Genomic DNA, 25,814 nt, shown 5'->3' with positions numbered 1-25,814 from the left:
TTTTTGAATTTTTGTTGTTTGATAAGTGAGGATTGATGAGTGATCACTGTAATAGTCTAATTACAGTGGAAAAGCAGCGAAGAATTTTAGCAGCTTACATTCCAAAATGGGCTTTTACCTACTTATACTAACCAAATTTTTAGTCTTAAGAATTGTAATAAATTCCACATACATAAATTTTAAATATATATTTTACATTGTAAGAGGACGAGCCTTGAATCAACAGTAAGGTTGATCCTTTGTGACCAACCATCATAGGTTCAAGTCCAATGGAACATCCTCTCCTTTTTTTTAATTTTACATTTTAAGTGGAATCTTACAATCCTCAATCTGATCCTATGATCCAATCCTGCCAACCCCGCCAACGATCCAACGTAGGATCCCGATTCTGAAAACCCTGCAGGCATTTGGAGAAAAAAGGTTATGAAATCTCTATTTTAGAGCATGTCGAAGGTCAATGGTCAATCCTATGGAACACCAGAGTCCAAATACAAGTAAATGCCTTCTGGAGGAACTTGGGAAGTCCTCAGGTAAAGGGATTAAAGTATCAACACTTTCAGAAAGAAATGCTGCAAAAGATCTACAGGATAGGAGCTCAATGGCAAATTGAGAAGGAAGTTCCTTTTCAGGCCTAAAATTATGAATCATGCATTTTCTTTTTCTTTTTCTTTTTGGATTTGATAATAATAAATAACAAAAAAAAAAGGTCATATACTTGCAAGATCAAGAAATCTCATATTTAAAGTACAATTATCCATTTCTATCATTTCCTAGCAACCAAACAAAGTTAAAGAAAGTAAGCACCAAAAGTACTGGTTAAATACAAAATTAAATATGATCACCGATAAATCCGGTCCTCCAGCAGCTGAAGTCCTGTTTTATACTTAGACAGATTGCTCTGGAACTGGCATGAGCAGAACTTAAGCCCAAGAAGCATGACAGTGAAAATTGTACCAGTAGCTGCAGGATGGCATGAAAATTTCCAGGGTAGTTTCGTCGTCCCCTGTAACAGCCGACCAAAGAGCAAAAGTTGTTCAACACTGCTGTATCTCACCACCTATACAAAGAAAATATATGTAAGAAAAGGAAAGATCACCCAACATAAATAGTTAAAGTCATATGACAGGGTATCAACTATAATCGAATGTTTCACAAATGAATGCAACCTGTGCAAGAACAGACATATAGAAGGGCCACAATGCCCATTTCAAGACAGGTAAACTTCCCAATTTTCTGATACAATTATTAAGGTTAAGAGACAGTAAAAACATCGGAGTATGTACAGCAAGTCAAGTGGTATTACCGAGCAAAAACAGTGAGAAAGTCAAGTGGGTAGTGCTTTCTTTTCTTCATACAGTCAAAGAATAGGGGAAATTTAGGGGAAAATATATAAGGCAATAGAAGCAATACAATTCAACAAAAACAAATCCATATTCCAACCATTTGCGGCCACTCCAATAGCATCATGAAAAAACCGAGACTAGACTGATGTTATTACAACCACATCATGTTGAAACAAAATTGTCTCTCTCAGTAACTCAGTAAGTCTCCCTCATGCCCATTACTTCAAGGCATTAGTACTGCAACTAATCGTTATTTAACTGTGAACAAATTTGCTTTCATGTGAAAAAAACCTGCATTAGCCCATACAGCATATGCTGCTGGAATGGCAGCAGGAAGTTTGTCTTTTTACACAAAATAAGTCAACTGAGAATAACCTATACCTCACCCAATCAAAAACAGAAGCTGAATATTTACAATAACTTGCCACAATATTAGACGAGGGCATGGATAGACAATCACATTTCCACCGCTTAGCAGATCACTGATTATGGATGATGACCTATTGTATCATCGACATCACTCTGATCAACAGCAATTCATGCACCAGACTACTGGAGAGGGAGGGGCTGAAGATCTTTTTGACGGCAAGAAAGATATCAAAGAAAACAAAACATTATCCACCTTTGGACAATCCTTCAGACAGTAATGGATAACTTCTGTTTAAACATCTAATGTCCAAACACAAGTGCATTTGTCTCCCTCACACCACCCCCCACCCCCACCCCCACCCAATGGTTGACTAACTTAACTCTTTTAACTGCCAGACCAAAGTGAACCATAAGGCTTAGTCGACATGAATATGTAATTTTATAACTCTGGGATTTAAGATCAGAAGAATTTTTTTGTTTAGACGTATAGAGGTACATAATATATATACAACTAAAAAATTTATTAAAAAAAAAGTAAGTTCTATCTTAAAGTTGATCAGCATAGCTCATGATGAGCAAACCTAAGTTTTGTAACCTAGGAATCACCGATACTGATACAAGACACGGATATTACAAGATACTGACACAACGATATGACAATTTTGAAAAAATGAGGATACGACACTGCAAGGATACCTGAATTAATTAATATAACTATATATAAATAATTATATATATAATTAGGCATGTTTTTTTACTTCAGATGATAGAGATTGTGGTAATATATCAATTTAAAATTAAATATAAGCATCATTATGCAAAATTACAAATTACACATTTACAAATTACTGTAATGCAACAACAACGACACATATTATACAATATTGGTCCAACAAGAAGGAGTGTGAAAAACAAAAAGGGGAGGGGGGGACCAACTCAAGGGGATGGGTCATCAAACTTTGGGAGTGGGGGGTGGGTAGGGAGATTGAGTGGCAAACTAACGATTACTTAAGGGGAAAATTTGGGTGGGGAGGTCTAATAGTGCAAAGGATAGGGGATTTTTCTAGGGCTCCAAAATCCAACTACTCACATCATGTTTGCGGAATGGAATTGCATAGGAAAGGAATGGAATGAAAATTTGAATGGAGAGCATGGCAAAATCAAGCGGTAAATTTGATTCCATTCCATTCCTTTGTACCAAAATTGCAGTCATTGTAAAGACTACCTCGGCTCTTAGTCTCTATACTTATCCGGAAAGGGGGGGGGGGGGGAATATTTTGTTAATTGAGTTAAAGGAGACAACAAAATGCAGCATTTCGGTTGCAATAAGTGTCTTAGAAGTATCCTCACCATGCGAGAAAGTGTCAAGAAGTGTCTCAGCCATGTCCAAAAATGAAAGTAATTAATATTTCCGACACATGTTGGATACGTGTTTGGAAGTGTCAGGGAGGTGTCAGTATCCGATATATTTCAGATATGGACACTTCAGGCTTCCAGTAGTGTCCGTGTTTCCGAGTTTGTAACATAAGCTATAGCTATATACCCATGATTCAGAATGTTGAGGCCTTTATTTTTCATTTTTTTTATTTATTGATTTGTTCAAGCAGTCAAAATTAGAAGCTGAATGAAAGTCAAATTCTCGAAAGAAAAATTAGTTTCATACAGGAAAATCTATTTGTTTTGCTCAGCTTTAAAATTATGAAATTTAAAGGAAAATCTATTTGTTTTGCTTGGTTTTATAACTATTATGCATTTGAACAGAGAGTTGGAGAAACCGTCACAAAATTAAAAATTAAATAAACAAATAAAAAGATAAGCCGATTCAGTCTCATACCAAGTTCAATTACAATATTTCGTTAAAAAAAGTGTTAAAATGATTATAAATGACTTTAGAAAGAAAACTAAGTTACAATAAAACAAGAACTTAATCAATGTCAAATAATATGGATGTCAATGATGGAACTTTACAACTTCTAGTTTCAACATTGAAACTATTTTGAAGAGTATTCAAAATTTTTTCTGCAATTTGCAGTAATCAAAATTTGTACCCATCCTTTTTTTTTTTTTTTGGCTAAATTAAAGTAATTATAATAAGATCAAAATATATATATATATATATATATATATATATATAGGTGGCACCTTCAAACATAGAGAGGGAAAAAGAAAAAATATCTACCAGTCAAACAAAGGTCTAGGATCAAATTATGATTGAGAAAATAGGATAAAAGCACTCAAAATCAAACAAATATAAAATATGCATAGTAACCCTTTAACCTTTAATGTGGAATATAACAGAGCAGGCACAATCAGAAGCTTTCAAAGGTAAAAACAACACCATGCATGAGTAACAGTCATCAAGAACTCCTAATGAATTACTAGGGTATTGCAAACTGCAGATGATTTATCACACAAAGACCAACTTTCATAGGACAATATATGCTTATTTAAGAAAGCACAACTAGACATACATCCACTTTTATCAAGAACCAAAAAATGGCAGAATGTCATCAGACAGTGATCTCGAACTTCATAAGTTTTAAGTTAAAATGAAATAATGAAGACCTACTGCACAATGCAGAAATGTTGCCGTGAAGATCTAGTTACTTCAAAACTTTTAAATTGAACTGGCAGAAAGCTTACTATGTAGATCAACTTTCCTTGTAAATTTTGTTGATCGTTTTCATATAGGTTTTTGAAATATGTTTTTGTACACCTAGCCCACAAGGGTGAATCCCCTTCTTTTTCAGTCATTTAATGAGAATTTTCTTCTTTCTTATTATTAAAAATAAATAAATAAACCGTATTGAGGCAACTGCACCAGCTGTCACTAGAAACCTCAATAATATGGCATAGTTTGGTAATAGCAGTTTCAACTTTATGCTCTGGTCTGTACTACTACTGTATAAGCAATTGTAATCCTATCTTTGTGGTTCTTGGATTAAAAAGAGAATTAAAAAACATTTATGTAAAAAAAAATGTTTGAAGCCATGACAGATTTGTATCTTGAGCATGTTTTATTGTGGAGATTTGTCCTTCCCTGGATAGCTACTCAGCCAACCAATTTACATACTTGTACTGTTCTTTAAACCTAGAAAATGATATATCACGGTCCCACATCAAATGTATACTAGGGAGATCTTGGGCTTATAAGGATGGTTTGAACTCTAACTATATGAGGTGTCTTTTATAGGACAAGCCCGTGAGGCTAGTGGGCCAAAGCGGAAAATACCTCACTAAAGTTGGGCCCCAGACCGTTACATGTTGTATCAGAGCCACCCTGAGGGTACTACCATGTGGGTGGATCCTACACAAAGGTTTAAGCCACTCTAATGAGGGCGTCAGAGATCTGACATGGGAGCGTGTCATGGTCCCACGTCAGATGTGAACTAGGAAGATCTTGGGCTTACAAGGATGGTCTGGCTCCAACTATGTAAGGTGTATTTTATAGGACAAACCCATAAGGTTAGTGGGTAAAAGTAGACAATACCTCACCGGATTTAGGCCCAAGACCGTTACTATATGCTTAAAGAAACAAAATCAAAATAAGAGATGCACATTATTGAACTCTGATTTTTGAGTTCATTAAAAAAAATAGGGGACATGAATAGATTAGCAACCTCAGCAGACTGTTAAACAAAATGTGGTAAAATGTTGCACATATTCTCAATTCAAACACTTAATATCTTCCAAACGACATAACATCTTGGATGTGCTACCCTGTTCATGCACTCAGCATTATCAATTTGTAAGACGTTGGCAAGATTTTTTATCTATGGTTTCGCATAGAATGAACATGAATGGTGAAAACCCAAGGTTTCGCATACAAGATCTATGGTTTAGCACACAATGGACATGATTGGTGCAAAGCTATAATTTAGCATACAATGAACTCAATAGGCAAAAAATTAAAGATAAAGGATATGAGTTTGGGTAGTAAAATAGAGTTTGGGTTGCAATAATTGTTATCTGGCATGTTGTGGGTGTAGAAAGGAACACAAATTATTCATAAAATTTTAACGCACTAGATAAATTTTTGAAAATGTTACTCTGCTAGAACAATGCTTTTGAAGGGCAGATTACATATTTAACCACTCAAAATGCACAAACTTTCATTGAGCACAATGATTTTTTTCAAAGCACTAGATAACTTCTTTGAAAATGTTACTCTGCTTCAACAATGCTTCTGGAGGACAGATTGCATATTTAACCACTCAAAATGCACAAACTTTCATTGGAGCACAATGGGTTTTTTTTAAATGTGAGAGGGGGGTGCCAGGGTTGCATCATTGTCTTAACACAGAATATCTAGAGAGAGAGAGAGAGAGAGAGAGATCTGTAAATCCTAACCTCAAACCGATCAATAAAGAAACCAAGCCATAATCTATGAGCAATAATTTGTTCAACAGGATCCTTCTCAGGCTGCATTTCTGGCTCCCCAGGGGCAAGGTGAGGCCTTAACTTAGCAGCAGGTCCAGAATACCTCACTTCAGATGCAAAGATACCACGTTTTGTATCAATTGTCCACAGCCATGCATCAACAAGCTCCGCAAGTATAAGAGATCCCAGCTGAGGTGCAGCAGAAACCAACCAAGTCCAAATAAATACACCCGTCTCCATTGCATCTGGTGTGGAAATGTACGCCGGACACCAGCAAAGAAGACGTAAGAGCTGAGAGAAACCCTCTATACTTGATTTTAAATCAGAACCCTGGAAAAAAATTAGTCCCACCATTTTAATAAGGGAAAAAAAAATAGGGAAGAAAATCATGGTGAATTCTTCAGCACAAAAGATAGTAAGGAAGTTTAGAAGTAACTACCAGATTTGACAGAAGTAATGCAGTTGCTTGAGAACAAGTTTCGCGAAATGCAGACTTATCCACTTCCAAACCTTTCTCTGCAATGTTAACAAATTGTTGAAGTAGGCGCACAAACTTGGAAAGCAAAATCTCATTAAATGAATCATTCTCAGGTGGCAGTTGTTGAGAAGCACTAGATCTCAACCTTTGCAGGCTGAGACCAAGCCCAAAGCCTGTTTGTGGAGGGCCAGAATTAAATCCACCAATGCTGTTATACAGCCTTCTCATGCCAGCAATTTCTCCAGCGTGGTTGCACTTAACAGTTGCACTAACTATACCAGTACTGAGAACCTCCAAGTTGAATGCTTCCATCAATTTCAAATTTGCTCCAGATGCTGCTGCAGCAGCAGCCATAACTGCAGGAACATTTGCCGTTCGTGTGCCTGACCAACAATCATTTTTACCTGTGCCAATTCGTATTTCAGATAGAAGAGATATCACATCAGCTGTAGGCTGTGCTCTCTGCCATGTATTTGCTTTACAAAGCTTTTCCTATGCACACATTGAGAAACAAAGAATGCACAAGGAAAATGCTTTCAGAAACAGATAAGTTATATAGAAGATACATACAATATGTATAAAATAAAGTTCTCCTTTTGAAATTAAAAGAAAATACAGCTCCACTATGCTTCAGAATTTAATGATGATGTGGTCCACTATACACATCTTCACATCAACTTTTTGTTAAATTCTTTTGCTCACATGACAATACTAAATGCCCGAGTAAAGAAACCATCAACACAGAAAATAAGACTAGAACTTCCAGTTGAAGGTATCAATTTGGATACTACTGCCAAAATATGTTACTACAGCAAACATAAAAGCTATAAATGAGTTAAACCAAAAAAACAAATAAAAAATCAAAAATTGTAAAACTTTAACAGCTTAAAGGACGGAGAAAGTAAATCTTTTAACCAACACTTTTCTCTAAAATCCCCATGCACCAAATTGGAAATCTGCATCTGTTCATTGTCCTAGAAAGTGTGAACAACAAGTGAGAAAACTAATGAAGACCACATTTTTCCTTTTTTTTCTTTTTGTAGAGGTCGGGGAGGTTGTTTCAGGTTTAGTTACAATTTACAAGATCCCTCCACAGGAAAAGCTCCCCTTTTGAACCAGCCACACAGTGGTAAAATCTTAGATCATGAAGGAACCGAATTGGAATCCATGATTACAAACCTCAAAATGCTTCGTAACGGTTTTTAATAGCTTATTGAGTTTATCAGAGAGAGATGGAATTATAATGGAATTTTGCCACTTCTAATCCATTGTTTTTATCAGAATTTATTAGAGATTACATATGTGGAACAACTAAAGTGCACAAGAATACAATATGTAATATGTATACAAGGTCAAAAATTGTTTCCTGAATGTGCCATCTTTCATGTAATTTTGTTAGTTTAAGAATTAGACATTTATTTTAAAATATTATGTACTAACTTTTATTGTTTTTACAACTATACATATTTTGGTTTATTATATACAATTTACATAGACACTTCAAATGTTTTATCCTTCCGCATTTCCCTGCTTTCCCCCACCGGCAAACTGCTCCTACTTTGCATAACCAAAGTTTGTTCCTCCCCTCCCCCCTTGTTTCAAGGGGAGGGAGGAAATGACCACAAAAATCTTAACAATGTTAAGCAGGAAGTCATAGTAGAGACTTCCACCATTAGAAGCTATGAGTTGATACTAACCTGAAGAAGACCCTGGCTAGTGCAGGGAGCATGTGATAGTGAAAGAATGATCCATTCCCGAACAATTCTTTGGTACAAAGATCGAACAGCAGCCACCCAAGCAGGATCATTGACAATAGTAGAAAGTGAGTCATTATGAACATAAAATAGCAGCGAATCCAGACAAGAGGAATTCCACAACAACTGCATGCATGCAAACACCATTTGTTTCAAGAATATTTAGAAAGTTGCAAGACAAAAATGAAAATATATATGCAGATGGGTTGATGTCCAAAAGTAACCGAATCAACAAAGTTTTACCTGTGGAAATCTATCCCTGAGCTGAATCAACAGATTGACGGAGAGATCCCGAATGGGTTCCTCCCTCTGGGACAAATTTTTTATGAGAAAACAGGCATGAGCAGAAAGAGTAGACTCCCTAATTTCAGCTTCAGCGCCAGTTTCATACATCCGATCCTCCTGAACCCAGTTCAAAGGATTAGAAATGCTTAACATTCCCCATTGAAAAATTAATCAAACCAAAATCAGCTGAAAGTTAAAAGGTGCATCATATCTGTGATTTATATATTGGTATCTAAACAAGCATGAGCTGAATCAGCTGACTGAAACAAGAAAGAATAAAATCTTGATGGCACACAGAATCATCCACAACTACCAGCATATTATTCTCTTACAATTATGAAATGGTTAAAATGTGTCAGTTGCAAAAAAGAAACTCAAACATGAGGCACACTAAGACGTGTTGGGATGAGGAATTTCAGTGGGAATTCACTAAAATTCAGGATTTCTAAAATCTCACCTATCGAATCCTTGAGTTGGATAACAAAAATCGGGATTTAGAAAATCCCCTCAGGATTTTAAAATTAAATTCTAACCCCCAAAATCCCCCCTTCAAATCCAGGGTAAGTTTTAAATTCCCAATTCTTGACGAAGGATCTTGGAGGAGCAAAGCTCAGCCCCTATACTGCAACGATTAGTCAGCTCTTTACTCTTCTTCAGTTTCAACAGATTGAATGTGGGATAGCTATATATTTAATTTTTGCTCTTCTACTTGTCCCCTTCTTTGTATTGCAACTTGAAAGGTTTGTCAGTTTGTTTTGTCAGCCATAATAGTTTGCTAAGGTTGCCACCACTCAACTTTGCACAGCTGTGTTTGCACATGGAATAAATGCGCATCACCAGGTAGCCCCAAGATTGTTCTTTCCTTCTTTCTTCTTCTTTTTGGGGCCCCAGGGGGGGGGGGGTTGTTGTTGGAGTTGAGATTCTTGGTTCATCATATGTATTTTTCTCTTGTTTTTGGTTTTTTATTTGCTCATGGGGGCCTTTATGTCAGGTCTAAAATCCAATGTGTATTACATAGAGTTAGTTCAATTTATTGAGTGAATGAAATCTATATAATGATAAAATTAAAAAAATAAAAATAAAAGCTATCCAAATAATGTTTATTATTGACCATATATATAATAAATAAAATAAAATAGAAGAAAATAAAATAAAAACTATCAAAGTCATGTTCATTGACCATAAATCATGTTCATTATCTTATCATAAAATGACAAATATCCACATAATATAAAAATAAGAGATTTTAATAAGAGTGGGGAAGTGCAAAAAATAGATAAGAAATTTTATACAGAATCATGGCTGTTAGAGTTGTATGATTCACAATCCATATCAATTCTACACCAAATAAATTGGAATGAATTGACATTGAAAAAAACTAAATCATTGTGATCAAGTCAATTCACCCACGAATTGAATGAGTTGATCTAAATAGATTGATTCACACGGTTCTGTAACTATCTGACTGGTTTAAAGCCCAAAAAAATCCCTTTTATTATTTTATTTTTTGTACTCTATTGCCTTCCGTTCCTCCTCTACATGAGAAAACAGAATGTTATGTTTTCTGTTGGAACCTTGGATAATGTTAGGCCCTCTGTTGCCTTCACAAAATCATGCTTCACTGTTGAAGGAGTATATTGTTCTGCTATTGAGAAGATGGGGCAGAATGCTGGTTGGCTAAGCTGATATTGATGTTTGGCTGTGTTTCTGAAGTCCAAATGTTGGATTTTATTAGTTGTTTGAATTTTTTATCTGTTTTGTTTAAGTTTTTTCTTGCTTTTTAGTTGATAAAGAAAGCATTACACAAATTATAAATTTTTTTGTAGTTAAAAACCAGAAGTTAATTTTTTAATAAATTTCTCAATTCCTTCTTTCAAACATCATGAAATTCGCCGCTTTATTAATTTTTCTCAACTCTTTTTTTTTTCAGGGAATTCAAAAATATGAAATATGAATTTTCCTGTCGTTAAAATTTCAATATATTTTACTATATTTTTTGTTATACATAAATGAACATTGTTCATCTTGGAAATCTTTACTGAATTTTCCAATTCGATTCAATTCTCAATTCCCACTTGAAAAAATTGGGATTTTGATTTCACAATTTGAATCTCAATTTGACAACTATCTATACAACAAGAAAATACCAGCCATGATACTTCTGTCGCAAATGCTGTGTGGACAATTGCGGTCAGACACTGGAAGACAGCTGGCATAAGATTAGGAGTTTTCAGATATTCAAAGACAGAGCTGAAGGCACTTCTGGAAGCTGTCAAAGTGGTACCACCATTAAGAATTCCACCATTACTACTGAAACGTATTATCTCCAAGAAAGCTACGGCAAGGAGATATGTCGCCTTGACACCTATCAAGATTGAGGGCAAAAAGAAAATATATTTCAGACTGCAAAACAGATTAGCTGGATAATATTAAACAGACGTCCTCTATTGAACTTTGCAAGGGCAGAAGTCTACCAAACAAAGTCCAGAACAACATAATAAGCTTAATATCAAAATCTAAGAAATGTTGATTTTCAAATCAATCATAGAACAGGAGAAGTGGGAATCCCTTTCATCAAAATAAGTTAAAAGATCACTTAACCTGAAATTGTGCTCATTGCTGCAACCTCGACCTGCCCTCCCAAAGCAGCAGAAAGAGCAGTTCTATGTGTTAGAGCAGCTTTCTCATTGCCACTTCCACGACGACTGCCAGGGTTGTGAAGAGCGTTAAGTTCCAGCTCATCTTCAAGCCATTTCACAGAGCTAACTACCTGGAAAACAATACATAGTTGCATTAAAACCTCAAAAATCAGTACATGAGTAGAACAATAAATTCAAGATATGCTTATATTTGGCTGAAGCTCATTCCTCGTTATTGAGCTGTTTGCATTTCTTAAAATCCAACTATTTGTCTTTTTTAGCAATTTTTTAGGATTTTAGTAGTGGAATTGCTCCCAACATAAATTTCAATATTCGGATACTGCTCCTTGGAATATATGGTGCCTATAAATACCTTCATTACATTTACTACACTGGGGCAACTTACTGCTCATGGTGCCTGTAAATGGGCTTAAGTAGAATGATGGAACTAAGGTGCAAGATTAGCACGTTAAAATTGCAAATTTTCTCCTATAATTTCAGCAATCCTTCAAGCTCAAGGAATTTTATAAGGGCAACGATGGCAATGCCAAGGAGAGTTCTTATTAACTCAATTCCCAGTAAATAAATGCTGGCTACCTTCCCAATAATGCTGATCATAGGAACCAAACATTGCCATATTCAGAAGTTTCTACAATTAAACGCTTTTGCATTCAACACATTCCAATAGCTTGAATAATCCTAAAGAGTTAAGGATTGTTTAACAAGGAAGACAGAAAAAAATAATAAATAAAAGCTACAGAAGCTGGATGAACCAATGGCTAATAACAGAAACACTGAGAAGAAATTTCCATCTCACATATCATTCAAATATGCTATCACCCTGAAGTTTTGTACAATGCAGTCACTCTCATACATATCACTCTAGGCAAGCCTGAGCTGTCTGATGAATAATCGTAGTATGGCAAAGGAAAGAACATACAAAAATGGCAGCTAAGGAAAAAAAAAACATTCAATCTGAGCCCGAACATTCAAGGTTATATAGGATGAAATTCACGACAACTTACAAGGGGTGGAGTCCCTTGAGCAATACGCTGTACTGCAGAAGACCATAGAGAGTTCCACATGTATGGCCCACTCACTGCTTGAAGAGCAATTGTACTCATGCTTCCCACACTGAGTGTAGTAGAAATTGATTTAATTGGAGGTTGACTCTTCTGTACAGGAGGTGCTAATCCAAAAAGAGCAATGTAGAACCACAAATTGCGAAACAATTTCAATAGTGAAGGCTCCACATCCACAGTAGGATCAAAATCAGCACATATTTCAGCTACAGCAGGAAGCAGAGGACCCAGAAAATCAGCTCCACTCCTGCAAAGTTAGGTTTTTAGGTATGGAAGCTCTGAATACAGTAACTAAAGAAATCAACAGAGGTGTGAAAATTTTATTCAAAAGAAAAATGAGCTGATGCTTCCAAAAAGGTGCATGCTATTTGAACTAAAAAATCTAACAAGGAATCAGATTAAATCCTATTACACTATTCTATCAGAAAATAATACCTTCCGCTTTTGGACTCTGCTGCCAAACCTACGTCTGAGCACAATGATAGCAAACGATGACGATAATCTGACCTCAATTTAACATTGGTCAGGCCACTAGCAATCAAAAGAAATCCTGCAGGGAGAGTCTAGAATGTGATTGAACCAGTGAGAACTCATTTAACATGAAAAATAACCAAGCAATTTAGCTGTAGCACACATGGTTCATTTTTAAGAGATGGAAAATACCTCAACACGTTCTGTAGTCGCTTCTGGGGGCAATGTTTTACTTTCAGCAGACCCTATATTTGAAAGTTTACTCAAATAGCTTCTTGTCATCAGAACAATTGTCTCACGGTAGGACTTTTCATAACCTAAACTCGCCATGCGAGATACAGCATCAAGAAGCTGGAGCAATTCAATGAATAAAGGAAGAAAATCATTCAATAGGATTAATAAAACAATAGATGTCAAATCATGATTTGAGAAGAAAATATAACTGAATGAATGAAGGGGTAAAGTTTTTAAATGCAAAACAGGTAAAAAAAAAGAGGATGTCTCATACTCGGAGTCGCAACAAGCTAGGAGTTGAAGCATCACCCTCTTCTAAGCTTTCAATAAACAGTGGCAATATCATGTCTACCACTTCAGGCTTGTTTACAGACACATTCATATCAGCTAACAAACGTATAACATTAAGCTGCACAAGAGGAACGGGCTGCTTCTCTTTCCCATCCTGAAATTGTTAAATATATATGAATAATTAAACAAAATTATAAGATAAACATGAGAAAATAAACAAAAATCATATATTATTTTAAATCATTATAATGACAATGACCATGATGATGACCACAATAATAATTAGACTAACAGGACAACAGCAGTTACATGCAGGTTGTTAAAGACAAGGTTTTTTAAAGGTCATTTATAATTCAGGTTCATGAAGGTAAAACAAAGAAATAAATAACAGAAAAATACAAAAGAAACTGGTGTCAAAATTTTGAAGCTTGACTCAAACAACTCATCTTCTACGAAATTTAAAGATTAAATTGCACAACAGGAGAAACTAGAGTTTGGACCAAACCCAGCTAATTATCTAAAATTTTGTATGTTCTTCAGGGGCAGAGTAATATTTTAATTTTCAGGACACAGTTGTAATTTTCTTATTTTAAAGTTACTTTCAGGGGTTATTTGTAGCTTGATTTTTGAGAGCCTTTTATGTGGCATTTGGTTTATAGAATTGACCAGAGATTCCCAGAATCCTCATTGATTCCTGGATATCCCACGTTCAGTTCACTTTTTAACACTTGCAGTCTCATTCCCAAAAATCCTACATATTCCCATAATGCTCTTCACATGCTGGCATCCCATTCCAATTCAAATAGGTAGGTATCCAGATTCCTAGGATGGGGGAATCATCAATAAAGAATGACCTTAGGAATAGAATCCTATTCATATTACCCAAAAGTACCCTCACATATTTATAATAAGGATAAACAAAAATAACCTATTTAATGCCCTCAAAGCTCGCACAGTCTCTCCCTCTCCCTCTCCCTCTCCCTCTCCTTCCTAACAACTTCTTCATCCTCATCTTCGTCTCTAGTGGCAATCTGTTCCCCAGCTGACAAGGATTTTGCCCACCTGAATTCTTTGATAAACTTTCTTTTTTTCTCACTGTAATACCACGCACTACAACTTCTGCCTCTTCTTCACCGCGGAATTGTATCCCCACCTAAGCATAGCTAGTCCCTGCAACTATCAATAATCTTCAACCAAGTACGTGTTTTTGTGTGCACACATGTGTGTGTAAGATCCTTAACTATTGGATTGGTTCCATTAGGCCATGGAGAGATATATGATAAATCAATTTTTTTATTCCACTTTTGGTATATCATAATTCATACAAATCCCGTATATATATATGTGTGTGTGTGTGTGTGTGGATGAAAACTGAACATGTATAAATGTGTGTAGCACTCCAGAAAATACCACTAGCACTCCATCTCTTTTTTCTTAGAACTATAGTAGTCAAAAGCACGCCTCTAGGTGCGTGGCGCAGAGAGGCGATGGGGCTAGCACCTCAGCAGTGTTGAGGCGAGGCGACTTCAAGAGGCACAGTGAAGCACAGTGAGGCACAAGGCGCAGTGAGTCAGGCTTTGAGATATCTGGCCTTTAAGAAGCTTTCCAACTTTGCATCCCAAATTAGCAGCCAAACACTTCACCTTGGGGTTCTGCAATGTGGCCAGATCTTGCACAGTTGCATGGATATGTGGAACACTTTGACAAGGGTACCAGAGATTGCACGAGAAGCTTAACAATCCCATACCAGACCCCACATAAGAACAGATCAGGTCTAAACCTTGTGAAGCACCTTTTATAGAGCAAAATTGTGAGGCCTAATAAGCCAAGGAGGACAATATCATGGGCCAAGACTACTATACTTGATACTACAGCGACCACAGGAGTATTGCAATGTGGGTGAATCCAGTATAAAGGTGCAGGGCATGTTCATGAACCAAGATGACTTTACTCTTGCCAACATCAAATTCGAAGACTCAAGGCAGCCTCTAACCAGACGAAGAAAGCATAAAAGATAACCAAGCTATTCTTTCTCTGCGCCACAAAAAAACAAATGTATAGCCTGCAAATAGGAGATGAGACGCTCAATTTATGCCATGGCAGCCAAGCCACCATGGAACCTCTAATCAAGTTGGTGTCCACCATATTTTGTAAGAAATGAGATAACACTTCCATGATATTGTCACTGGGATAAAGGGGTATGGGGAGAGGGGGTCCCCCTCCCTTCTTATCCAAAGAGTACTTTAGAGAGCCATTGAACAAAACAGAGAAACAAATAGAAGAAATGCAAAAACTGATCCAGTGTCTCCATTGGTGAACTCTTTACAGCAAGTAATGGAGAAAACTCCAATTCAAAGGGTGAAAAGCCTTTTCAATATCCATATTCTTTACGTCTTCCATCTTTCTTCTAGAATTGACACACCCATTAACCACAAACAGCACATCAAGAGTTTGCCTACCCAGACCAAAAGCATTTCGAGGCTCTGATAGTAACACGCCAAAATACTTTTTCAGGCTCAAGGCTACATATTTTGTGATAAACTCATAGATATCACCCACCAGGCTGATTGAACTATCACAATTATATGAAGACCAGGAACTGTTCAATGAAGACAGCATGGAAGTTGGTGTTGAGGGTCTTTGAAAGAAAGCTGGAAAGGAGACATGTACAGAAGCTGAAAGACAATTTTTTTTTTTTTTTTGAGAACACTAGAAATTATAATCCTTACGTCGATCCTGTTTTTTTATTATTTTTGTTGTATAGTTGATCTTTTAAAATTGAGTGGCACGCCAAAAGCATTTCGAGGCTCTGATAGTAACACGCCAAAATACTTTTTCAGGCTCAAGGCTACATTTTTTGTGATAAACTCAAAGATATCACCCACCAGGCTGATTGAACTATCACAATAATATGAAGACCAGGAACTGTTCAATGAAGACAGCATGGAAGTTGGCATTGAGGGTCTTTGAAAGAAAGCTGGAAAGGAGACATGTACAGAAGCTGAAAGACAATTTTTTTTTTTTTTTTGAGAACACTAGAAATTATAATCCTTACGTTGATCCTGTTTTTTTATTATTTTTGTTGTATAGTTGATCTTTTAAAATTGAGTGGCACCACATTGGTGCTTATTTTAATATATCATTCCTTAATTTATCAAAAATCATCATTAGATGTGAACTTTAACACCACAACTGCAACAGGTACCCCCTCTTCCAAGTTCCCCATTGAAATTAGAAATCTTTATTCTTCCAAATCCTTTTTTTTTTTATCTTTCCTTTAGCCATGGACTCGTTGAGGAAGCTGAACTCAGCTTTCCTCAATCCTGCTCTCATGAACCCACCCTTGGCAACTGATCCTTGTCAGTACCCATTTCATAGATCTTCTTGGATTCTTTGGACAATGGAGTAGATAAATCCATTTCATATTAAGAAAAAGGTTTCCTAATCGTAATTACCTTAGCGTGTCTGAGGGAAAACCTTGGCCATGGTATGGGAATCACACCCAAACCTGCAAGCCACTGATTCAAGTCTCAAAAACTAAAGGTTCCGTACATCATGCCTTCCCCAAGCCCTTGATATGGCATGGGAGGCTTGTGCACTGGGTGTTGCATTTTTATTAGCATTTTTCTATCCCATACCTTTCTCCCAATCACAATGATCTTTCCTCTATTAGAACTCATTAATGGATTTTTCCCCCCTAATAAATATCAAGGGATTTTTTGTAACTTCTAACGTGTAATAAAATTGATTTTCTGCACTATAATAGGGTATTCAGATTGTTATACGAATGATATTTTGTCAAAATATTAAAACAAATTAAGAATCGAGTTCTGTCCATTCCTCACCAAGTTAACTGAAACCAGTTCTTGGAAAAGTAAGAATGTGCCCTCAACCCAGACTGGAGACAGACAGTTCCTGTCTAACCAGTCAACCCGGCTGGTCCAGTCTAGGCTTGAAAAACATTGAACAAGGCTAGGATAACCAAGGTGATTAAAAATGTAAACAAGTATGACAATAGTGTTCCCCATGTCACCATTTGGACTATTTTGTAAGCAAATAAATAGAAGAATCATGTTGAACTCTGCACAACAAGGTTCAAGAATACAGTTAGGAGATTTTTTTCCCCTGGGAGGGATTAGAACTCCCAGCAAGCTTGCCCATGTCCTCAGAGAAGCTAACACCAGCACAGCTTGCCCAGTGTTAACTGCTAACCACATTGTGTTCATAAGACACTAATCATGATAGAGAGCTTAGAGGTGTTCTTGATCCACCACAGGTGAATTGATGTTTTTAAAACCAGGCAGTTAATGAGCAGGAGTACTATCCAATACATGGTTCATCTGATTTGACTAATTCGGTCAAATTGGTGATATCAGTGTGAGCTTATCGAGTTTTCAAGATATATGTATGTTGCATGTACCAGCACCACACCAATGACAAGAGACAAGCCCCACCCCCCTTCCTTCTTTTGGCTAAAAATAATATGTTACATCCAAAAATGATTTTTATTAAGAAAATAAACTTCATTAATTAGAAGGGAAGAATAGACAATAATTGGGATAAGAAATCCTCAAAATGAGAAACAACTCTGTTAGCTGGAGGTTTGTCTTGCAGGTTCTAGAATGCCTAGATACCCCCATGGAGCTTGTTCAATGTATTGGGGACTGTATTTGCAACCCTTGGTACTCGGTTCTCATCAATGGGACTGCAAGGGGTTTCTTTAAAGGGAAGAAAGGGTTAAGATAAGGCAACCCTTTATCCACTTAGCTGTTTGTTATGGTCATGGAGGTTTTCAATAGAATGTTGAGGAATGCCGCTGCTAATCATTTCCTCTCCTTCCATGCTAAGTGTGAGAAGATTCAACTGGTGAATCTGTGTTTTGCTAATCATCTTTTGATCCTTACCAAAGGGGACCCTTTTTCCACTAGATGTGTTAAGAGGCTTTTGGGTATTTTTTACAGGATGTCTGGGCTTCATTGTAATGAAGCTAAATTTGTGGTTTTCTTTTCAGGGGTTGATCATGCAGAGGTTGAGCAAATGACTGCTTTGTTGGGCATTAAAAAAGGAGTGTTACCAGTTACCTTGGCCTCCCTCTCAGGTCTCAGCACAAAAAGGCTGAGTAAGGCTGATTGTCAGGTTCAAATTGAAAAGATTGGAGAAAAGATTAATCTTTGGACCTACAAACTTCTCACTTATGCAGGTAGGCTTCAACAACTGAAATCGGTACAACATAGTATCTTTTCTTTCTGGGCTGGAATGGTTAATATTCCTTGTTTTGTCCTCAAGGATGTTGAAAGGAAGTTTAAATGTTTCTTGTGGAAGGGCAATGACTGGAACACTAAAGCATGTAAAGTCAGCTGGGGCAATGTTTGTAAGTCTGTTACAAAACGAGGCCTTGGTCTGAAATCTCTTTCAAATTGGAAAACAACTGCAGTTATGAAGCTTTGCTGGTTTATTTGAAACTCTAAAGCTTTCTTATTGGTGATATGGATACACACATATAAAATCAAGGAAAAAAGTTGTCGGGAGTTGCAGATCAGACCATATGACTCTTGATATTGGAAAGAAATCTTTAACTACAGGAAAGACATTTAAAAGAAAATCAAATGGAAGGTGGGAAATGGTAGCTCCATTCAGATTCTTTTTTATAACCGGCACCCATGCAGCCCTTTAACTGATCACTACGGCTGCCAGCTGCAATATGACCTGGGGATCCAGAGATACACTACCGTACAGCACTTTATCTCTGGGTCCTCATGGAACTGGCCAAGGAGATCGGGGGGTTGCTCCGCAGACTTGATTCAGAAGGTAAGCTTTCACCCTCTCAATAGTACTTCAAATAAACTTACGATGGGAAGGGGGTTTGAATGATGAGTTCAGTTTCAAATCAACTTGGGAAGCCATAAGACAAAGGGGGCAGATAGTGAGCTGGAGAAAAGTAGTCTAGTTTAAGCAAGCTCAACCAAGACATTCTTTTACCTGCTGGTTGGCAGCTTTGAACAAGCTTTCGACCAAGGACAAAATCATTTCTTGGAGAAACATAATTGACATAAACTGTGTTCTATGTAAGAACCAAAAGGAGACTAGAGATCATTTATTCTTCCAATGTTCAATCGAGAGGACTATTTTGGAAAATTCCTTGAAGGTCATCGCCTCAAATAGCAGGAGCCATAATTGGGAGGATGCTCTAAACTGGATTGGAGGGATGCGTGGCAATGTGAGACAAAAGGTCAGCACAATATGGGCAGCCACTGTATATTTTGTATGGAAACTCAAAAATGAGGTAATCTTTAGAAGTAATGAGGGTTTAGATAGTTTGATTAACAAGGCTATAATAGAGATTAGAAGATACAGGGTAGAGTTGTGGTGATGTAAAGTTTTGGCTATGTGTATGTGTCTGTATAGTTTCCCGTTTGGTTTATATGAAGCTTAACTTCTTCAAAAAAAAAAATCAATCAAAACAATAAAGCCTTCCAATCCCATTGCACATCCTAAAAACATATACCCTTAAAGAAGCCTACAATAAGATGCCAAATATCGTATCCTATCCCAAAGCAAATTTGAAGATAGCTTCTTCCCATCAAAAATTCATGAATTTCACTCCAAACAGATCCCCCACATAGTTGCAAAGAGCACACACTTCCACAAAGTTGCAGCAGCCTTCGTCTTCCCAAACCCAGTAAAAGAAACAAATAAAGACTCATCCACTGCATTGTCCAAAAAGAAAAAAACATCCGCTGTCTTCAAGCACACCAATTCCTCTCCAAATAAACTAGACAATCTACTACCCCAAATACCCCAAGAAATGGGCAGCACAGAAATAGATGAGGTACTGTCTTCAAAACTGTTAAAACACAATGCATACGCATCTAGGAACACGGACTTAAAAGCTTCCTACTATGCAACAAATTGACGGATTGACAGTGTTAACTCTACTAAGGACCACCTACCAAACAAACGCTTTGATCTAAGAAAGAAACTTCGACTCCAAAATACAATGATAAAGGATAAAAATGCACACTAGACATGATAAGATAACCACAAAGGGCTTGCAAGCGAATTCACCCGAAGAATCCAAAACCCACCCCCTCGCATCCCTCCTATTAGAACCCTGAAATTCCCCCCTACCACAAAAGCAAGCTCCACCAACTCCCTGTCATTTGGACCTCTTCTAAAATAAAAATCCCAAGAAACTCTAGAGCCATCATGAGTCAAAATTGAAAAAATACAGGTATCATCAACTAAAAAAGACAATATACAAATTTTTGTATCATATATTTCATTGTGATTCACCCCCTTGCCCCTTACAATCTATTCTTTCAAACCATTAAATTTGTTTTGTCCGCAAATAGTTGCTTCTCCATGCATGGAAACATTAGCCCATTGTTATTTCCCATCCCTTCATCCAGTGTATATTACATGTCAACTATATTTTAGGTTTTTGTTAAGGGGAAAAAATCTACGACTGTGAGTTTGGTAATAATTTAACCCTTCTCACCAAAAATCCTGGCTTTGCCTCTATTTTGTGACAGTTCAACAATCTGTTTGATTTTTCCCAGTTTTCTAGTCTTTACCGGCTTTTGGCAAGGTAGGTACATAGCAAGAACCAAACCATACAGGGAACTAGTTCCTGGTAGGGATGGGCAAGAAAAACCAAAAGACCACACCAAACCGAATTGAAAAATCGGTTAACCATTTTTTTGGTCTGGTTTCAGTTTGGAGTTTTAAATTTTTTTGGTTATTGACTCGGTTTCGGTTTGGCCCATTTAATAACACAATTAACCAAACTAACGGCTATATGGATCAGAATGTTGGGCGACGAAGAAACTAAATATCCAGAAAGTAAAAGTTGTCAAGATGAGAAAGCTTAGATGAATATCTAAAAAGTAAAAGTTATCGAGATGAGAATGCTTAGATGGATGAGAGGTATAACACTGAAAGATAAATTAAGGAATGAACATATTCACAATAAGTTATGTATAGCTCCTATAAAAGATAAGATAAGGGAGGGACGACTTACATGGTTTGGGCACTTGCAACATAGGTCACATGCTACGCCAGTAAGGAAGAGCGAGTTAGTTACTAAGGGGGATAGTAGAAGGGGTAGGAGTAGACCTAAAATAACTCGGAATGAGATACTGAATAATATTTAATAGCCCTGAATTTGTCAAAAGAAATGGTCCATGATCACATAAAGTGGCAAAAAGGGATTCATGTAGCCGAACCCACCTTGTGCGACTTGAGGCTTGGTTTTGTTGTTGTTGTTGTTGCATTAATCTAATATTTATGCTTAACTTTTTATTTTAAATATTTTAAATTTACTTGTTGATTATTATGAAAGAAAAAATATTATTTTTACTAACTTTAATTTTTAAATTAGACTTAACAATTTGGTTTAGTTAACCATTGGATATTGGTCTAAAAACCAGTAAACCGAATTTCGGTTAACTGTTTTAAATGGTTTGGTTTCAGTTTGCATTTTCTAGCGAATCGAAACTTCAGTTCAATTAACAATTCAAAGGTAATGGTTCAGTTAAGCAAACCATGCCCACCCCTAGTTCCTAGTTTGACTCAACAGCCGCCTGCCTTAGTTTTAAAGGTAATCATTTATTTTATATTTCGTACCACTAGAAAATATAGATTAGGCTTATTCACTGTTTCCTAGCATTAGAAGAAATATAGATATAGGCTATCCTTCATTAACTTGAGGAGTCCCTTGTCCTACAATTTCACCTTTCTTTGGTATTTCTTGTATTACTCATGAAAAATCCTATTTTTCTTCTATTTTTTTCTTGATAAAATCCAATTATTTATCCCTTCGTAGGCAATTCAACAACTAAAATAAATGACCCAACAAAACCATAAACAAAACAGAAAATAACTAAAATAATAAAATAATAAAGTTTTCCTCTCCCCCTCTTGATATCAGCCAAAGAAAATACTCAAAAAGCTCCAAAAGCCAAGGACAACAAAGAAGCCATGAACCCATTCGGTCTCAAATTAAGTGCACAGGTTGACATTGATCTTTGAAAATTCTACCGCTCCTCGCCATCCAAATACATCAAACCATTGACCTGAAACCACACCTCCAAAGGATCTTACCCTTTTTCTCCCCCAAAGCCATGCAGACCAATCAACAGCATAGTCTCCAAAGTTTCTTTTGCAAATCCAATGCTTGTCAAAAAATATTGAAAAGGACAACTCCAAGTATCCCATGAAAGAGTACAATGTGAGAGAAGATGGCTAACCATGTCATTGCCATAAAAAAAATATAACACAAATATTAGGAGACAAAGGCCTATTAGATCGCCAAGTGTACAACAGGTTACTGGTGTTGATTTTGTAAAGGATTGCCAACTAAACAAAAGCCTTACAAGTTGAAAGGAAATTCAAAGAAAACAAATGAATAAATAAACAATCCTACAACAACTGCACTAATGCTGAATTTCCAAAAAAACCTATCCTCCTATTGCAAGCCACAAATCGAAATTCAAAGTGTATTTCCATCAATTTAGCATAGCCAAAAACGAAATTCCAAAATTAGCAATAGTGATATAAAAACAACAGCACCTAAGGCTGTATTCCAACCATTTGGGACTGGCGCTAATGCTTCATATCACTTTCTCCAACTCAACTCATTTTGGGGCTATGCAGCTTGTAACTTAAATTTATTAAATAGTACTCCATTGCCTCAACTGAAGTTATTCCTGCCCTTCCTCTTCTCTTTAAGAGCCCTACTGCCCTTCATTTAAACCACTCTTCCTTCCTTAAGCATCAACTTGGTCCCCATTACACACGCCTAGACCATCTTGACCAATTTTCTCTCATTTTTCAGAGATTCCATCAGATGTTAACAATAAGCTCAAGGCTCTCGCACATGCAGTTATAATGAAACAAATGTCATGCTATTAAATATTTTCTACCAAAAAAGTATTGAAAAAGAATGCAACACCTACTGCACAGTGCGCACGACGCACGCTGCAATATACAATATCAGTGTCTAGGGTGGGCAAGTCACAGATGGCCTTACACTTTTGGAGAAAGAAAGATTGTTTCCGTGACTTGAACATGTGACCTTCATGTTAAAGCATAATACCCTTACTCTTTGGTCAAGGATCACCCTTACAGAGATTGAACAAGAATGTGAAACACAAACTACTTAAAAATTAACTGTCACAGAGCAGAATAGCAAAATATTCTACAATAAGCACTACATTCCATCTACTATGAATAAAATGACTACAATCGCCCCAATAAGGAAGAAAAATAAGAAAAATAGTCTCAATAAAATAGATGCAACAGGAAAAACAATATATAAGGCAAACATATCACAGGTATGTCATCATTAATAACAGAATAATAAAATTTACTTGCTCTTCATAATCATTTCGTTCACGAATACTCGTAGCCAACCCCATGATAAAGGTGTCAACAGGAGAACGGTCCTTGATCCAACCGTACTCAATTATCTCACAGCTTGTTTTCAGAACACTCTCAAACATGGCTCCTTGGCTGCTGCCCCAAGTATCAGCCTGTCCCAAATAAATCAAACAGAAATGTGGGGGAGATGAGCTTTGCCTCAACACACACAAAACAGAGCTGTTTATGATGGAGCCATCCAAAAGTCATACCTGTGCACATGTAGTCAGCACAAGGGGCTTAAGGCGAATGAGCAAAACTCGCAGGAGCTGACCCCCACGAGTGACAGCTATTTGTGCTATTCCAGCCAGCAAGCAGCTGAAAAGCTCTTCGCAGATTCTCAGTTTTCGCCAGACAGAGAGCAAACATGCGTCTGCAGCATCTATCAACAATGCAAGTGTCTCAAGCAACAGCCTCTTTGAGGACTTTCCATCTGAATCAATGGACGCAAAACTCTTAACTTTTAATTTAGCCACAGCTTGGTAGACAGATAGCTTTTGGTTGATGCGGGCTTTCAATGACACCCCTTGCTCAGTCCAATCCCGCTTCCTTATCTGCCCACAAAGCCAATACAGAACCAGTTTATTATATTTTACCTCTCGCTACAAAAACTATCATTTTCGACAATGCCTATGTATTCCAGAAATAATTATACTATTGAAAAAAGGATAACAATGGAACGAAGACTGTAGCATCATAATTTTACCTTTAAAAATACCGACAAGGATAGAAGCTGCTTTCTCGCTAAAATCCTAACCTGCTCCAAAAGCCTAGTGTCAATATGAGCTTTATCCAGAATATGATCAATCAATTTATAAGCAATCTCTTGTTTCTCCAATGTCTCTACAGACTCTTCTTCAAATGAGGTAATTTGTTGCCTAAACATGGGCCCATCACTCGAACCATAATTGGAATTCGATTGATCCATGCCACTCTTCCACGGATTGTTCCCCCCATTCATCATTACTGACCCCCTGGATGAAGTACTCGTGGCATCATCGGCAGTCCTTGATGCTGCGCTGCTTGAAGAGCCCGACACATGGCTCACATCATTTCCCGGGCTCAAGTTCTCATTCGGATGATAATGATTTGAGCTAATGGGCGAGCTCTGAGCCGATGACGTTTCAGATGCTACCAGCGCTACTTCCCTGGGAGACAAGGGAATAGTGATTGCAAATTGATCTAAGAGACACAAAACCAATCTATCTGCATCCGAAGGCAAAATTGGCGGGAAACTCTGAGTAAGAGCAATCAAAAATGCCCTGCAAATCCCTGAATCTTCACTCGCATTACTGACCGCTAAGATCACAATCTCGCCAGCGAAGCCAGCAACCTCCGTGGCGAAATTCGGGGACAATTCGGTGGCTTTTTCGACGTACCCCAAGAAATCGCAGTAGAAAGAGGAAATTGCGTCAGTGCTGAACGACTGCGGCCAGAAAGATTGATTGAAGGACGAAGGAATCGACCGTAGGAACTCGAGAATGACCGATTTGGGGCGGTGATCATCGTGACTAGGGCACTTAGATAGAAACCGAGCGACGGCGAGAACCGCATTGAGCTGAGACCTCGAAACCCTAGGAGATCCGTCAAGGAAAAACTCCGGCGGAGGGCATCTGCCGCAAATCCACGCCAGTTTCTCCGCAAATTGCGCGGGGCTCTGCGCAATCAGGTCACACAACTGCGTCAAAGCTTCCATGGCCCCCAAACGAAGAATCCACGCAGACAGAAACACAAAAAAAAAAAAAAAAGACACAGGCTTCTCCTCGAGTTTCTCAGAGTCCCCACAGACGATCGTCGCAGAGACGATCGCCGTTCTTCATTTCGACCGCAAGTAGCTCGATCGAAGCGCCCATGGAAATGAGGAATTGAAAGATACAGAGAGATTGTGCGTCGATTAGGGTTTACAGAGAGAATCGGTGGTGGTGATGGTGGTTGGTGGTCATGAATACGACGACCGGTGCCCTCTCGTAACGTCGCTGTTCTTCTGTTTTGCTTTTGCCCGTTCTTTGAGTTGCCCGCTTTTCTTTTTAGATTTTACGCCCCGAGAGCCTGTTTTGGTTTCGAGGCAC

General features: G+C 37.4%; 1 protein-coding gene across 1 annotated transcript; it reads right to left on the bottom strand.

The window, feature by feature from the left end:
• LOC131155765 (phosphatidylinositol 4-kinase alpha 1) lies at positions 1-25,814 on the bottom strand. The gene is made up of 14 exons (XM_058109153.1): positions 24,452-25,814; positions 23,958-24,299; positions 23,697-23,858; positions 13,310-13,480; positions 12,994-13,152; positions 12,766-12,893; positions 12,274-12,577; positions 11,211-11,379; positions 10,757-10,974; positions 8,568-8,726; positions 8,268-8,450; positions 6,532-7,062; positions 6,063-6,422; positions 1-1,057 (listed from the first exon to the last, which is right to left on the bottom strand). Exons 1-14 carry the CDS (start codon positions 25,439-25,441, stop codon positions 839-841), a joined length of 4,095 nt encoding a protein of 1,364 aa, XP_057965136.1. The 5' UTR covers positions 25,442-25,814; the 3' UTR covers positions 1-838.

The sequence above is a fragment of the Malania oleifera genome, chromosome 5, assembly GCF_029873635.1.
Source record: "Malania oleifera isolate guangnan ecotype guangnan chromosome 5, ASM2987363v1, whole genome shotgun sequence".
NCBI lineage: Eukaryota > Viridiplantae > Streptophyta > Magnoliopsida > Santalales > Ximeniaceae > Malania > Malania oleifera.
Note: the sequence above shows the minus strand (reverse complement) of the source record. Positions and strands in the feature narration are given on the sequence as shown.